General features: G+C 37.3%; 1 protein-coding gene across 8 annotated transcripts in view; it reads left to right on the forward strand.

The window, feature by feature from the left end:
• mbd5 (methyl-CpG binding domain protein 5) overlaps positions 1-18366 on the forward strand; it is a 233351-nt gene that overhangs the window by 146550 nt on the left and 68435 nt on the right. For 7 of the 8 annotated variants that reach the window (XM_073026059.1, XM_073026115.1, XM_073026079.1 and 4 more), the window contains 3 exons: positions 1875-3971; positions 5157-5228; positions 16393-17388. In XM_073026059.1, the coding sequence (XP_072882160.1) occupies positions 1875-3971; positions 5157-5228; positions 16393-17388 (3165 nt within the window). The remainder of the gene's footprint in view (positions 1-1874; positions 3972-5156; positions 5229-16392; positions 17389-18366) is intronic. The other variant, XM_073026122.1, reaches the window with a different exon arrangement.

Genomic DNA, 18366 nt, shown 5'->3' on the forward strand with positions numbered 1-18366 from the left:
ACTGCCTGTATGGGGTTTGCACGTTCTCCTTATAAGTGTGGCTTTCTTTCGAGTGCTTCATTTTCCTACCACATCCCAAATATGTGCTGATCAGATAGTAGATTAATTGACTGTTATTAATTAACTGTGCATATGTGGATGGTAGAATGAAAGCAAGTTCTTAAGAATATTCTTGGGATAGTAAATTAACCATGCAGGAATGGTGAAGAAGACATGATAGGCTAAATGGCCTAATTCTGCTCCTATCTCTTATGGTCTTATGATGTGAGGGAGAATGAAGTGGGATTGGTGAGAAAGGGCACAAATAAGTGGTGTGGGCCTCTCTGTGCTGTCTGATTTTATTTCTATGATTATGCAGAGTTCAGTTTTCAATTGTCTTATTCTGTAGAAGGCTCTATTGGTTTTAAGTTTTATGTGGAGCAAAATATTACAAGATGTTAGAAAATAGAATTTAGAAAAATCTGGAAATGTGTCAACAGATAACTAAAACTACCCATACTTGTGTGTTTCCAGCTTTTTTCTGTTTTTATTTAAGTTTCTTAAATTCACTCCAGGTATATTTTAGTACAAATTGTGTTTAAGAATTTTGATTCTTCAATTGCTGGGCTGCCCGACAGGGACAGAAACTAAATTTTCATTTGTTCTACAGTACTGGCAGTATCAACTTACATTTAAATCCTTGGTTAAATTTTTGTTCTTCAGGTACAAGTAACATTGATTTGGTTTTTGTCACCTATTTATACTTAGACCTGCAGCATTGCAATTAAACTTCAAAGTTAATAATTGGATTCACAGAAGTGCCAGATTTTTAACATGGTAGCAGTTTGCTTCTAAAGGACATAAGTGAGCCAGAAGGGTTTTCAGAACAACTCGTTGGCCATTGTGCTTACGTATGGCAAATACAAGGGTTACTGGAGTTTTGTTATTTTGCCATTTGCCCCTCTGGCACTTGAACTTGTGACGTTCAGGATAATGACTAAGTTATTGTAGCCACATTGACTGATGAGTTTATGACAACATACAGCAGCTGGTAATACAAAATGCATTCTGTGCAGTTGGCAATAGATATACAGGAAAATCTACTCCTTGTTTTTATCATGTCTGGGTAGATTGGGGCTTTATTAAGTCAAGAGTCTGTCAATGTAGATAAAATTGGAGAAGAATGCTTGTGCTAATTTAAAATCTTAATTTGTGCATTTTTAGAGTATTGTTTTATGTGCAAGTTTATTTATCTAACCTTGAGTTATAAACGTAGATGTGAAAAGAATATTTATTGAAGTTACCAAAAGTGGAATTTTGTTTTAAGGCTGTATGTTAATATGTACATTCATTTCCCTACATCAAAAGGATTATTTAACAGCCATTTTCACTTTTTTTTTGTGAAAATTTTTCAAATACCGATTGGCCCATTCTGGTTATTTCAGCAAAACTATGTGGTGTGTTTTCTTCTTTTTAATTGTTCTTCATGTTATAACCAAGTCTATCGTGTCATGAATTGTTTGAACATCCTGTAACATTGACAGGAGGCTGTCACAGCCACACACACTCCTGTCTTTAACAGCTGTTCATAACACCCTGTGACTCAACCAAGTTCATCAGCCAGTAGTTATTGGTGATTTTCTGGCTGTTTTCCTTTCTTAGCATCCTTCAATTTCTGTACTTTTCCCACCAAACCCCTCTCTCTTTGAATTCCCCCAAACCCCAGTATACCCAGATTTTCCATTTTTAGCTCAATTTTAACTTGGGCATGGTGAGGCAAGGTAAATATTTAGGTGGTAAGTAGGAGCAGCAAAGTGAAGAATTATAATCCTTTTCCTTAGTAGAGTGATCATCCTTATTCTTTGCTCATGACTATGCCTTTTTTCCCCCTCCAGGTGGAGCACCTATGGTTCAATCACGGGCTGCAACTCCTAGAGCAATGAGAAATAAGTCACAAGAAGTAATAACAAATTCTGCAGTGCCAGACTATAAGAATACATTTCTGCCTAAATTGATGGGGGGCCCAAATGCTGCAGCACGGCTTTATCAACAGGACCTGTGTGGAAGTCCCCAGCAAGAACTTCATGGTTACTCTAGGCAAAGACTGGGTAGCAATGATCAAGGGCAAAAGTCTCCATATCGTGGAAGTCATGGTGGTCTGTCCAGTCCAGCATCATCAGGATCACAGATCTATGGAGATGGTTCTATATCTCCCAGGACTGATACAATGGGAAGTCCTGATGTGTTTACAAGAAGTAATCCAGGCTTTCATGCAGGGCCAAACTCCAGTCCTATTCACGTAAATAGAATTCCCCATTCCCCGCCCACAGTTCTGATACAGAATTCTTCATCCCACTCATCCTGTGCAATGGCTGGTAGGACTTCTATACCTCTTTCACCGACTATGACTACAAAAAGTCCAGTAATGAAAAAACCCTCTTGTAATTATTCATCAAATATGGATATGCCACGAATTATGTTTCACAAACCTCCCCAAGGACCCCCAACATCATGTGCTCTCCAGAAAAAGCCATTGCCCTCAGAAAAAGATCCATTAGGTATCCTTGACCCTATACCGAGTAAACCTAATCCAGTACTTATTAATACATCAAATTTCCAGACAACCATGCACTCTCAGGTACCTATGATGAATGTAAACATGCCTCCTGCTGTTGTCCCTCTGCCAAGCAATCTACCATTGCCAACAGTTAAGCCTGGCCCAGTAAATCATGGAACTCATGTACCACGGGTTCAACATTCAACTTCAACATCTGTGTCTCCTGCTCCAGTTACCTCTCCAGTACATATGATTGGACCTGTAATGGGAAGAATTGAGGCATCTCCACAAAGGTCACGGTCATCATCCACATCCTCTGATCATGGAAGCTTAATGATGCCACCTGCAGGACCCCAGTCAAGCTGCAGTGGAATAAAAGTCCCTCCAAGATCGCCAAGGTCATCCATGGGTTCTCCAAGACCATCTATGCCATCCAGTCCATCTACTAAGCCTGATGGACTACTTCATCAATACAAAGATATTTCTAATCCACTGTTGGTTGGAATGAACAATGTTTTAAATCCTCAAAATAACCCTTTATTTCCATCTGTCTCTGTTGGAAGTGTACAACAACAACAAAAGGGTCAGCCTGGTTTGCTAGGTATGCCCTTGAATCAAATTTTGAACCAGCATAATGCTGCCTCCTTTCCAGCAAGCAGTTTACTTTCAGCAGCAGCCAAAGCACAGCTAGCTAATCAAAACAAACTGTCTGGTAGTAGCAGTAGTGGTGGAGTTAGCAGTGGTGGCAATAGTGAAGGACACAGCACTTTAAATACCATGTTTCCACCAACTACAAGTATGCTGCTTTCAGTTAATGAAGGTCAAAGTGGACGTGCAGCACTGAGAGACAAATTAATGGCACAGCAAAAGGACCCTTTAAGAAAGCGGAAGCAAGCTACCCCTACAGTATTGAGTATGCTGAAACAGTCTCAGATGAGCAGCTCAGGAGTTCCAAAGTCTGTGATCGACTCTCTAAGGAAACAAGGACAGAATTCATCTGTGTCTATGAATAACACCATGTCTCAGTTACTTCAGTCTATGAGTTCACAGAGTTCTCAAATAAGTGGCAATAGCAGTGCTAGTTGTGGTGGTTCCACTACAGGTATTCCGTGTTCATCCAACCAACATAACTTTTCAAATACCAGTCTGAACTCAGGTTCCATTCAGCTATCAGCTCAAAATTTAACAAGAGGGGAAAGTATTCCTTGCCAGAATACAAATAGTAATTTAATCCACAGTTGTCAGGGCCTAAACAATCAATTTGTTGGGTTAGTCGGACAGCCCCATGATGGTGGCAATTGTGGGCTTCTTCATCAATCTGGAATGACTTTGGGAAATAGTTTGCATTCCAACCATCATTCAAGAATTGCAGCCTCTTCAGCAGTAATGGTACCAAACAGTAGTGGCATTTGTAGCCAAACCAGTGCTGACACAGGTATGGTTTTACACTAATCTGTTGAATTTTGTTTTATTAAACCTTTATTATCAAATTTTGTCACAAACTTCAACTCTGGGCACATGTTTTGACATGTTTATCATTTTTGGTTCAAGGATTGAAATGTTTTCTATATGACAAGGTTCCTCGGATATTTACCAAGTACTATTATGTAAATTGCAAATAACTTATAGATGCAATCATCTCACTGACACAGATACATGTAGCTAAATAGCTTGAGCGGGAAGTAACTTCTATATTATTTTAGATATTCAAGATTAAACTGCAGAGTTCTAATATGGCTCATGCTTTAATGGTTTCATTCATTCATTTAATTTTCTTTTAATCATAACACATTCATTTTTCATTTCATGTGACTATATGTTTGGTGTGTGATGAATAAAAACTTAACCAATATTTGCTAAGCTTTAATTTGTTTGAATCCTTATGAAGATCATTTTCACCTTTGCTAATGTGAATTTTTGAGTAGGAAAAGAAATGAAAACAAGCATGTGTTTCAATCGAACTCTTGATTCACTGTACCCTTTTCATTTAAATTAATGTATTTCTTTTTATTCATATGTCCTTTGAAACCAAGTGTTTAACAAAGTATCATCCATTTGTTTTCTATCCATTTTGCTTGTGAAGGGGAGAGGATGAAGCAAAAATGCTCATGGTCTTTATAGAAGCTGAATATTTTCGAGACTTTACAAAGCACAAGTTGAATTGTTAACTAGTTTGACCCATGCTTTCTAGGAAGGATGAATATGTACAAAGAATTTTGTTGTAATTGTTGTGCATCCTTTATAACTGCATTTGGTCTCAAATAAGCAAAACTGTTAGAGGGACATATTTTAGGCAGACTAGTTGTATTTCTCTGCAGAAAGAAACAGCGACAAGTAAAATTGCAGGAATCAGCATTTCATTCTCATAGATTTTCAGCTCAAACCAGCAACAAAGCTGATCAAAATGAACAGAACAATGTACTCTTAATCTACATACAGTGTTGGCCGAATTGAATTACGTCTGCGTGACAATAAATGAAGAGAATCCACAGTGTGGCGGGGGTGGGGTATATCTGTGTACTTATTATCATTGGCTTTTTGCTATGTGTATGTTGGTTTTTAAACTTGTAACAACTTTTTCCTCAATTTTCTTGCCCTCATCAATGCTATCCTCTGTCAGGAGGGCAGGATGGTCCATCCCATGGACAGCTCCACAGACGACAACGTTGTTCCTTGGTCAACCTTTCAGGAGGTATGCTTGTGTGCTGTAGGAACTGGGCCTGTTTACCTTTCCCCATCACACAAACCAAATAAATAATTATAGACCGCACAAAATTCAAACAAAGTAAATTGTACTTCATATAGATCAAATTCTAACTGTGAAAATGTCATTGAAGGTAACTTGTTGAAAATGTGCTTGCTGCATGTCTCATCAATATCTCAAGAACCTTTGGCATTGTAATTGATGTTTGCATTTTCTATTAATCTCTTCAAAATGTTTTGATACCATCATACATCTTCATTTCCAATCCAGAGCTTAGATTTAATTTGGAATAGAATCTCATTAAAAATAATTTGTTTTGTGGGGAATGTGAAAGGATTTTTTTCTGCAAGTATTTGCATCTTCCTTTACATGAGCATTCAAAATGGTAACTGAATTTCAGTGAAGAATGTAATCTGACACAGTTTTGTGACCCAATGAAACCACAGGAGAAGATAAAAGCACAGAAGTGACAACGGTAACTAAAAATCCTGGATTATTTTTTATATCCATCAATACATGCGAAGGATTGATGGCTCAAACAAAATGACATAGTGGTAATCGGAGCTGAGTTTTGACAAATGCAACCCAGTGGTTTGTTTGTGTCAACTAAGGCCATCTTGTATCTTATTTGAAAATTAATGTGGACAATTGTCATTCTAAATCAATTACTTTTTTAGAGTTCAAATGAGTGTCACCTGCCTCATCAAGTATAAGATTATTTTGCAGTGAGCTGTGTGGATGACGTACATTAAGATGTGATGCACTACTGTCTGACATCTTTCTCCAGGTGCTGTATTGTAATATGGAGGCGGAAGCTTGAAGAATGATTTTCATAAGACTGCCAAAATGCAGTCCTAGTATGTTTTCTACTTAAGGTTAGCATAAACTTCATAAACTAAGGGTTATTCAGGATTCTATGAGAAAATGCATATCAAAAGTTACAGGTGGATTGGGAACAGGAGTAGGCCACATGGCCTCTTTAGTCTATGCTACCATTCAACAAGATCAACTCTGCATACCTGCCGATCAGCAGTAATCATATACTCCCTTAACAAGGGTCAGTCTACCTCTACTTCAGAAATATTCACAGATCCTGTTTCTGCTGCCTTGGAGAATGAAAGTTCAAAGAATAAATAATATTATGGAAAAAAATCACAATTTTTTTGTCTAAAATGGCTTCTCTGCCACTCCTTTCTAAATATACTCACAAGATGAAACTGTCCTTTCCACATCCACTGTAAAAATTCTTCAAGATCTTGAAAGTTTTAGCCAAGTCTCCTCTTGTCCTTTTAAACTCCTGAAGATAAAACCTACAAAGCCTTTCTAACCTTGTAAGACAGCCCACCAATTCATGGTACTATATTGAATTGCAACAAATAGTTTAGCATATTTTCTTAAATGGAGGGCCAAAGACTACACAATACTCCGGATATTGTTTCAGCAGTGCTGTATATAATCTGTAATATGTTCCCTACTTTAGCATATAATTCTCCTTCCAGTAAACAATATTCAGTGTTATGTATTGACTGTTGAAAGTGGCAAACAATAGTTTTGGTGCAAGCAAAGTGTGATATAAACCCCCTTACACAAATTAAATATTTTGCCAAGATGGTGACAGCAGAAGTAATTTGTTAGCACATAAGTTTAATCAAGCTGTTATATTTACTACTTGATTCAAGAATGCTGTCTGTGGTCCAAAATAGGCTATTAAGAGTATGAAAAGCACAAGTGAAAATATCCATGTTCAAATCATGTGCCACTGTGATAATTCCACAACTTTACAGAGTTCTAAATAACTATTTTCTTAGTCTTAAATGCAAACAGAATTATTTAAAATCATAAAGTAGAATTTTATTGTTTATCCCATGCATTTTATGACTCCACATTCAAAATGACTAATTTAATCCTCATATTTTGTATTCATTTCTTCCATTAGTAGAGCAGGTAACTTGATTTTGGATGCATTTCCACTTTTGTGTAATGGTTTTCATTTAGTATTACTAGCCGGCATGTAGGAAAGTGTGTGCTCACTTGTTACCATAATACCATTTGTGTTGCTCAATATAATGACATTCGGAAATATCATAGGATTAGTTGTTGCTCTGGAGAATTTGAAAAAAAATTATAATAAAGTATGTAGGTGTATATAAATATTATTTTATTTTTGTATATAACCTCTTTTATTTTGTATAGTTAACATTTTTGTACATTTAGAAAAAATTGTATATATAAGTTCAGAAAAGAAAAATCAACTAGTTTTTACACTTAATGATTTGACAACTGAATCACTACAATTCTGAATTATAACCCTTAAGTTTAGTCTAGACTACAGCTAATTTGTGATGAATGTGTACACTATTTACTTTGTATCATTAATTAATTGATTTAAGTTCATGATGCATTCAGTGGCCCATGATTGTAATATTTCCAGGCAGGTGCTCATGTACTTAGAAAATTGACATTTTTGTTTAAACATTTTAGTAAAATATTATTGAATATGGGCTGTTGACGGAAAACCATAAAACCTCTCTGCACTTAGCTGTTTGGTTAGAATTTGATGCATGCAGTTGTTTGCCTGTGGTTTATCTAGTAACTGTAAAAATTGAATGTGATTAAAGAAAAAGTTGTTAATGAGGTGAATTTTGTCAGTACATATTTGACATACTTGTATCAACATTTTTTTGGAAAAGGCCTACTTAAGCCATGCACTGAAATGCTTCTTAGAATTGTGTACCAGTGCTCTCCATGAGAATGATCAGTGTGAGAGCTAGAAGCACTAACATTTGATGCAAAATGTTATCCAGGATAAAAGAAAATTTAAGAAAAAATTGTATGATTGTATGCCTCAACAAAATGTCTCTTCTGTTATAAATAAACAGTGCTCTAACAATAAGAGATGAAAACCATTTAACTAAGTAAAATGCATCATAAAATACAAATTAGAAGTTTAAACATTATTCTAATAATAAATTGCTTTTACATAGCTAAAAAATCAAAAGATGGTTTCAGGCATCTGGCTGAAGGCAGTGCCTCAGAAATGTGAACATGGTAATGAAGTTTAAATGTTATTGATCTGTTATTTTGGAGCCTTTGGTGATGCTGTGAGTTCAATAAACTGTTCAGGTCTGGCTGGTTTGATGTGGAGATCTGCCTAGGTCTATTGTTCTGATTCTACAGTATATGTTAAACTATTTAAAAGTATTTGATAAATAGAGATGTACTTTGCAACTGATTCTAGCTGTATTGATACTGTGTAAGCTGGTGACCGAACCTCTTGGGACTCTAGTGTCAATGTTCTGTTTTATTTCAAATATACAAATTTTGCAACTTGTGTTTGATTTTTATGGTGCCTTCATCACAAAGCAAAATGTCCTAAGGTGACTCACAGTTGGGGAAAACAAATATTGTGACTGGCTAAATAAAATAGACATTGCCCAGGACACTTGGTCATTCTGAATTCCTGATATTTTGAATTACCTCAGATTATTCATCTGTTGTTAAGATATGCAACTGAAATGAGTTCCAGTCTGTAACTGGAGACAGTATTTGGACATAAAGAATCAATTGTCTAAAAGCAAAGTGATGATATTTTGTGTTTCATATTTAATCTTGCGTTGAATGGATTTCTACTTCCCCTTTATCCTTCCGTTCCACGAACTACATTGAAATGAAGATGCAGTGGAATGTCAACTCCTAAATGTATGAAATAGTCCTTTTACTATTCAATCGAATAATGTGTCTATGATTTGCTATTTCACTGCAAAGTCTCTTTGAGCCATGCCCTGAAGAAGTTTAAATCTTCACTTAGGGAGTTCAGTGGGACACTCTCTCACCACTCAAACTCTATGATCACTGATGTAATCTAACTCTTTTGCCATTAGCTCAACCAGACCCACAAACCCCTCCCTGTTTTTCTGTTTCCCTCTTGCCCCTTCTCTTCTCACCTATCCGTACCTCTCTCTAGCACCCCTCCTCCTTCCCATGGACCATTGTCCTTCCTATCAAATTACTACTTCAGCCTTTTGCCTCTTAAACCTATCCATTCCCAGCTTCTCACTTCATTTCTCCCTCCTCACCCACCTATTTACACCCAGGTGAGGGAAGTCAGAATACCATCAAAGTAGCAATTTTATAGGAGAGGACAATGATCCATGGGAGAATGGGAAGGAGGAGGGGCCCTAGAATGAGGCACTAATAGAAGGGGCAAAAGGGAAATACAAAGAGAAATGGGGGAGGGGTTTGAGAGACTGGTCACCTATCACTTGCTAACTTGTTCTCCTTCCCCACCCCCACCACCTTATTCTGGCTTTTTCACCCTTCCTTTCCAATCCAGGGTATTAGCCCATAATGTTGACAGTTTATTCCTCTCCATTGATGCTGCCTGAGCTGCTGAGATCCTCCAGCATTCTGTGCATATTGCTCCGATTCAATCATGTTTATTTTTCAATAATCTTTGCTGAACCAGAGAGACAAAGAAATTTCCTGAACAGCTCCATTTTTTCAAGGTATATCTGACTCACAAATTACCATCCAATTTGGTCTTAAATCTTCCCTTCAATAAATTTTACACACAGTACTGTGTGATAAACTGAAGAATATTGTGATATTCTCATGATATTCGTCTTGGAATTATCATGAAATTATAAAATTTTGCAGCACAATTAAAGGTATTTTAGCTAACTGCACATATTCCAGGTTTCTGAATATTATCCTTTTACATGCTGTTTAACATGAAAGTTTTTGTTCAAGTAAAAGCTATTATAATTTAATTTCCATCATATAGTATATAGTATGATATAGCTTCACTTTGTTAACAAGTTAATTTCATTCTTAATGATCTAATGAACAACTCACCAACTAAAAATATCTTCTGATTCTAAACAAACCTTCACATCTTTGAACATCTCCACCAGATAGTCCCAAAATTCTCCTGAATTCAATTTCCATAATATTTCCTTTTTTTAACCACAGCCTTTCAGCAAACTCATGCCTACAATCTTCCAAAGTGAGACGTCGAGAATAAGCATTATTTCCTGACAACACATTAACTGGTGATTTGTATTTGTTCAGTGCTCTGTATTCCAAACTATTTATTAAAATGTAGGTCAACATGTATTCAAATATAATAAATTATAATTCAAAGCAATAAGGAGTAATGTGATGAAATAGGAAGGTAAGCTAGCCAATAATATAAGTGATACCAAAGGTGTTTTTTTTTAAGATATATAAAGAGTAAAAGAAAGGCATGAGTGGATAAAGAACTGCTGGAAAATGATCCGAGAGAGGTAGTAATGGAGGACTAAGAAATGGCAGGCGAACTCTTAAGTATTTTCTGTTAGTCTTCACTGTGGAAGGCCCCAGCAGTATTCTGGAAATTAGGGAGCAGAAGTGATTGTAGTCACCGTTACTAAGGAGAAGGTGCTAGGGAAACTGAAAGGTCTGAAGGCAGCTAAATCACCTGTACCAGGGTTCAAAAAGATGTAGCTGAAAAGATTGTGTTTGCATTAGTAATGATCTTTAAAGAAACTTTAGATTCTGGAATAGTTCCGGAGGACTGGAAAATTGCAAATGTCGCTCCACTCTTCAAGAAGGAAGGGAAGTAAAAGACAGAAAATTATAGGCCAGTTAGGCTGACTTCAGTGGTTGGGAAGATGTTGGAGTCCATAATTAAGAATGAGGTTTATGGGTATTTGGAAGATCATGATAAAGTAGGCTGAGTTCAGCATTGTTTCCTTAAGGGAAAATCTTGCCTGACAAATCTGTTGGAATGCTTTGAAGAAATAACAGGGAAGATCGTCAAAGGAGAGTCGGTAGATATTGTTTACTTGGATTTTCAGAAGACCTTTAACAAGGTGCCTCACGTGAGACTAATAATCAAGATAAGAACCCAAGGTATTGCAGAAATGATTCTAGCATGAATAGAAGATTGACTGACTGGCAAGAGACTGAGTGGAATAAAGGGAACTTTTCTGGGCTCCTGCCACTGATGAGTGGTTTTCCACATGGGCTGATGTTGGGAATATTACTTTCCATGTTCACTAATTTGGTTGACAATTGATGACTTGGTGACCAAGTTTTCAGAGGATGCAAAGATAGTGTAGGTGCAGGTAGTGTAGAAGAAGCAGGGAATCTGCTGGAGGAGTTGATAAGATTAGGAGAATGGGGAAAATAGTGACAGATGGAATGCTTTGTAGGGAAGTCTATGCAGAATTCAATGCAAAAGGACTTGGAATTCCTTGTGCAAAATTCTCTAAAGATTAACTTACAGCTTGTATCCATGGTAAGGTAGACAAATGCAATGTTAACATTCATTTTGAGAGGACTAGAATGCAAAAGCAAGGGTGTAGTTCTGAGGCTTTACATGGCATTGGTCTGACCATACTTGAAATACAGTGAATAGTTTTAGGCCCCTTATTTAAGAAGGAATGTACTTGCATTGGAGAGTATCCAGAGAAGGTTCACCAGGATATCTCTGGGAATATATGAGGAGCATTTGATAGTCTGCTGATTCTCTGGGTCTGCACTGACTGGAATTTAGAAGAATGAGGTTTCAATGTAATTTCTCCCCCCCCCCCCCCCATCAAATATTGAAAGGCTTGGGTAGAGTGGACATGAAGAGAATGTTTCTTAGTGGAGTGTAGGGATTTATTTTAGCCAGAGGATGGTAAATCTGTGTAATTCATCGCCTTGGACTGCTGTAGAGACCAAGACATTGAATATACTTAAAGCGGTGGTTGATGGCTTTTGATTAAAAAGGGCATCAAAGGTTATGGGGAGAAGGCAGGGGAATGGGGTTGAAAGGGATAATTAAAATGGCACAACATGGTCTAATTCTGTTGATGTCTTATGGTCTTAATAGCATGTCCACTCAACTTCAATTTTTGTTCCTCTGTACTCTTTATGATCATTCACTGTACATTTTATTTTCTCCCTTGCCATCTCCAAAAATGTGTTCTCTTTCTTTGCATTAAATTTGATTTGATAACTACTGCGTATGAAGATTAAGCAATCTTTCAAGTGATCTGCAACTCATTGTCTGGAAATTTTGAAGTTGCAACATACAGGTAATCTAAATTGGGGCACGTTTTGAGAAGGACAAAAGTCCCAGTGAAGTATGATATATCTATTCCAGGTGGGAAAAATATTTACTAACCACTTTTCTAGGCTTCCTGTTTTCAAACATCAAATCCTTGCTACTTTTGAATAAATGCAATTGTTTAATTTTCCTTTGTAGTGCCCTAACAAATGCTATTATAAATTTATGTATAATATTAATTACATTGTTTATTTGAAAACACCCCTTTAAATTACCCAGCTATGTCCATTTTCAAAGAGATTCCATTTCAACAGACACACCTAATTCCCTCTACCACCATCCTCCTGTGTCTGGTGGTACTGGACCTCACCCTCAATAGTCTCTCTTTTGGGACCTCCCATTTACTTCAGGCTTGAGGTATAGTCAGGGGCACCTGCATAGGTCCCAGCAATGACTTCCTTTTTGTTGCCTATGTAGATCAGTCCATATTCCAAGCTTTCCCTAGTAATACTCACCAACTCTTCCTGTACTACATTGACAACTGCATTGGTGCTGCTTCATACACCCATGTTGAGCTCATCAATTCAATCAACTTTACCTCCAACTTCCACCCTACCCTTACATTCACTTGATCCATTTCTGACACCTCTCTCCTTTCTTGATCTGTCTCCATCATTCTTCTCACCATGTCTCCTGTAAAAAGGCCATCCCCTTCATAGAATGGGGTTTTCCTTTCTCTACCATTAATGCTGCCCTCTCACACATCTCCAATTCCTGGACATCCACACTAACCCATCGTTCCACCTTTTAACAGGGATAGAGTTCCTCTTGTTCTTTCCTATCATTTCATGAGTCTCCGCATCTAACATGTCATTCTCTGCAACTCCGCCAACGTGACCTGCCACGAAACACATCCTTAACTCCCCTCTCCGCCTTCCACAGGAATTATGCAAGTGTGATTTCCTTATCCATTTGACCCTCCCTGCAAGCAGCAGAGGTGGTGCACCTGCCCATACACCACCACCCTCCCCTCCATTCAGGGCCCCAAACAGTCCTTCCAGGTGAGGCAACTCTTCATCTGTGAATCTGTTGGGGTTGTCTGCTGTATCCAATACTTCCAATGCGGCCTCTTCTATACTGGTGAGACCTGAAGTAGATTGGGGAACAGCTTGTTGTGCACCTCGGTCAGCTCCATCTGCAAAAAGCAGAATTTCCTGTTGGCACACTATTTCAATTCCTATCCCCATTCCCATTCTGACATGTTAGTCCATAGCTGCCTCATCTGCCATTGAGGTCACTCTCAGGTTGAAGAAACAGCACCTCATATTCCATCTTGGTGGCCTCCAAACTGATGGCATGAACATTGCTTTCAACTTCTAGTAATTCCCCCTCCCCTTCCCTCTTCTATTCCCTACTGTGGCCTCTTACTACTACTCCTCTCCTGCCTATCATCTCCCATCTTCTTACTTCATCCCCTTTCCATCTGGCTTCACCTATCACATTCCAGCTTGTCCTCCTCTCCCTCCCCCCACCACCTTATTCTGGCTCCTTCCCCCTTTTTTCCAGCCCTGATAAAGGGTCTCAGCCAGAAATGTTGACTTTTTATTTGTATCCATAGATACTGCCTGACCTGCTGAGTTCTGCTAGCATTTTGTGCGTGCTACTCTGGACTTCCAGCATCCGCAGAAACTCTTGAATTTCCTATTTCAGCAACTGATTCACAAGTTAAAGTTGTGAGCTTTCTGAAAGGAATGGAATTTCCCTCAAGAGTAGAGTCTCAAGTGGTTATTAAAGCTTAATGTTAATTCAAATGCAAAACCATTCAGAAGCATGTGATCTGGGGTGAACTGATCTGTGTATTAGTGATTTGTATGTGATTTGTAATTGATCTCAATTGTGATTTATTCTTATCCATTCTGTTAAGCCTTACTAGTTTGCATTGTGTAGCCCCTGGAGACGATGTGTATCTCTGCATTATAAACAGCCAGACCATTGTGTTCAAACTGTCATTAGGTTTTTTGTTTGTAGGAAAGTTTTGTGGTAATTTCAATAAATCACTTTTCAGTTTTTACTTAGGAAATACTATATTTTTTTCTGTGTGTAAAAGGTATTCAACATTTAGATATTGTGACAGTTACTGATTTTTTAAAAATGGAATTATGGAATAAACATTTGGATCTCATCCCATTAATGTAATGAATTTTATCCTAGTGTTATAGCATTGTGAAAAATATAATTGGCAATTTGCCTTCAAATAACCAGGAAAAAAAAACATTAGGCCAATAAGTATTGGTATCAGATTGCTTGGGTATTTTCAAAACCATTTATTTTAGTTGATGCTGCAGATTTGTCATTGTAAGTTGAAACGTAAGATCCATCATATGTGTAACTTAATTGGGGAAACTTGCAGCACAAGTGTTACTTAATTGGGGAAGCTTGTAGCACTGAATTTCTTGAGTATGTTTTCCATGTGTAGTAGATCAGAGATTCTGGTGTATATAATTTGCCAGTCCTTATGAAGATTCAAACTATGCTTTTTCCTAGTTAAAAGTAAAAGCTTATTCTTAATATTCTAACTGGGTTACTTTAGATGTGCTTTAAATTATTCTAGCAATTAAAATATGAAGTGCATATACAACTGAAGAACTTGAAGCTGATTGTCAAAAATTGTTATTAATCAAATCCTATAAATTAATCAGTTATACTGTTTTAAGTGCCATCATGTTGATTTAGATGAAAAGATTTTTGCAGTGACTTTGTGTAATATTACTGCAGTTGAAGTTGTGTTGAATCATCAAATTGATGCTGATAACATTTTACTGCTCTGGCTGGTTACATGTACAATCTTTTTTAAACCATCAGAATTCTTGGTTCCTTTGAAAAGGAAGTTTTAGTATTTTGTGTGGAGTTTTGTTTGCCAATAATTTAGGCAAATGCACATAATTTAGTTCCCAGGTGAATTATTCTTCTTCTGCTCCAAAATATTGATAGAACCTTCAAGAAGCCAAGGAGAAAAAGATCTGACCATTAGCCACCCCCATTATACTTAATGCAAACATTCAACATGATGCCAAAACTTGAGTTGTGTTTGACTTTGACCAATGGCAAATCCATCTTCTGATCCACTTAAATATTTGTCAAATGTTTGTATTAATGCATTGCCATTTTCCCCATTGTAGTGAAGTAGTGTAATGAACAGACTTCCAAAGGCAGCTCAGAATATCAGTGACTTTAATTTCACTTTTATCTTCAAGTGCAAATTTCAGGAATAACTTATTTTTGTCTTGTGTGTTTCGGGTAGATTATAATGGAAACGATTAACAGCAATGCAACAACTTAACAGCAATTAACAGCAACTTAACGTTTAAAAAATGTAAATTGGTCAACTGAAATACAAAAAAAAATCATTTAAAGCCAATATGAAGAATTGACCACACAAAAAATTAGTTGCTTTCAAAATTTTTGACATTATTTCATCTCAAATTTACTTTGGAACCTGCTTTCATTTTTAAAAATGCGAAGAGAAAATCTACAGATGCTGGAAATCCAAGCAACACACACAAAATGTTGCAGGAACTCAGCAGGCCAGGCAGCATCTATGGGGGGGGGGAAATACAGTCAACGGTCTCAGCCCGAAAGGTCAACTGTACTTTTTTCCATAGATACTGCCTGGCCTGCTGAGTTCCTGCAGCATTTTGTGTGTGTTTCATTTTTTAAAACATGTTTTGGTTCTATAAGTTCTAATCGCTGTTAATCATTCTGTTTTGACTATACTGTTGATTTGAATTTGGATGTCTTGTATTCCTACATTTATTGTGAGTGAAACCTTTTTGTCATTGTGGTATTTAATAGTCTTTTGTTCACAGCTTATTAGGTTTAAATGTTTTTAGAATGGATTTGATATGCCCAAGTTTTAACAGACAAAATGAAGAGCTAGCCATTGTGACAGTTCTCCCTTTGAAATCATTTGAGAAATGGATAGTCAAATCTCTGTGCAATCTTAATTCCCGTGTTGAATTGTTAATGTAAAAATAAGTAGTGAACTGCATTCGCTGTAAATGTTAAAACAACAAATTAAGATATTTTGCTCATCTTTAACCTGTCTGTGGGTTTCAGGTAGTTCTGGCCAGTCAGCATCCATGGCCATTGCTGGCACCAACCAACTTGCCATTACCAAGACAACATCCGTTCTGCAAGATGGAGTTATAGTTACAACAGCAGCTGGAAATGCATTGCATAGTCAGGTCCCCATGGGGGGCACACTTCCCATCATTGGTCAGAACCAGGCTTTTCAGTTTGGACATGCTGTCCCTACAAGTAGCAATCATACCCACCCTGTGAACCCAAATCTCCTTGGCTCTCTGTCCATTCCTCTAACAATGAACCAGCAACAGCTCCTGAACCAGAATATGTTGAACATGTTACCTACATCCGGAGATGGCAAGGGAGAAGTCTCTGTTAACCCTTTGGGAATTCTGAACCCAAATTTAAATGCAGCTTTGACTTTGCTTCCCGGTGATTTGGCTGGACAGACTTTGCAACCTGTTCAACTTTTGGCAACATTGTTTCAAAACCAGACACAGACTACAATGCTACCCCTTACATCTTTTAACTTGACTCTCCCAGATTTATTACAGCAACAAAGCCACCCTTCACCTTCAGTGACACAGATCCAACCCATGCCAGATCATTTACATAGCAATCAATTAGTTAGTAACAGACCAGAAACCCTTTTGACAAACCCTCTGGGGAACCCTTTACCAAGCCTTTCAAGCAATGACACTACTACAAACCCGCTCCTCCTCCCAGCTGTCACAGCAGCCCCGGGACTAATGGCCCTGAATCCCCATCTGTTGAGAAGTGTTCTGCACTCTCCTTTGGACCATGGTACTAATCATTCTGAGGTTTCCATAGCAACCTCATCCCAAGCAACCACTACCACTACCACATCATCAGTAGCAGCACTTGCTGTCTCAACTCTTGGTGGGACAGCAGTCATGTCAATGGCAGAATCGTTGCTACCTATTTCAGCTGCTGGGCATGCAACAGGACCTACAAAATTGAACAACTCCTTGCTACCACACCTCCCTTTGCTAGGAGCCAACCTTCTTGGTAAGTTTTGAATTGGCAAGTGATTAATGCATTATTTAATTGTGTTAATGCAAGAGACATTTCTGCAATGTAAATTTTGCTCCCTGTTTAAAATATTCCTTGAAAATTTTTGAGAGTATTGAAAGAAATGTATTGCTCAGAAAAATTCCTCCACCTACATTTTGAAATGTATTTGTTGAGATACTCCATTTTTTAACATTTCAACTTCACAGAAAAGCAGTTGGTGCATGTGTAATAGACTGCAATGTAAATTTTTCTCCCTATTTACATAAGGAAGTCCATGGACGATGGATTAATATTTTGATCAGGAAGTTTCCCCTTCTGATACCTGGCATACTGAGAAATGAATGGAAAATGTAGTTGTTTTGGGAAGCTCCATTTACTTATTTTTCAGGTACTTCTACTGCCATCTCCAAATTTTATATGCAAAGTTCCTGGCAAATTTATTTTGGGGTGAAATTAATATTGAATCACATGTAAAGATGAGATTTATTTCAATAAAACTGAATCACCTGGATTGACCCATGAAGGCAGTGTGCAACATATTTAGTGACACGAAATATAAAATAAAAAGCTTTTGGTTCAGGATATGAAGAGACATTGTTTACTCTCTGAATGAATTATGGAAACTGGCATTACTTAGTCTGTTTAATTTCAACAGATATTTTGCACTGTGAACTACTGATTTGAGAGCAAGTGAAATAGGGTATATAGCATCTGAGTGACCAAGAACAGTAGTTGGATATCCTCAGACAGTCAGAGTAATGGGTTCCAAAATAGCTAGCACAAGGCATGACAATAAAAATTAAAATAATTTCAATGTGATATTAATAAAGACTGAAATAAGCATGAAAAGAAGCAGGGGTTAATGCTAAATATCATATTTTAACCTTAAGAAATGCTACACCACATTTGTGACATTTGGTGTAAATTGGGAGGATTTAACTGGGATCATTAAGATAACTTAATGACTATTCT

Source organism: Hemitrygon akajei, chromosome 2, assembly GCF_048418815.1.
Source record: "Hemitrygon akajei chromosome 2, sHemAka1.3, whole genome shotgun sequence".
Classification (NCBI taxonomy): domain Eukaryota; kingdom Metazoa; phylum Chordata; class Chondrichthyes; order Myliobatiformes; family Dasyatidae; genus Hemitrygon; species Hemitrygon akajei.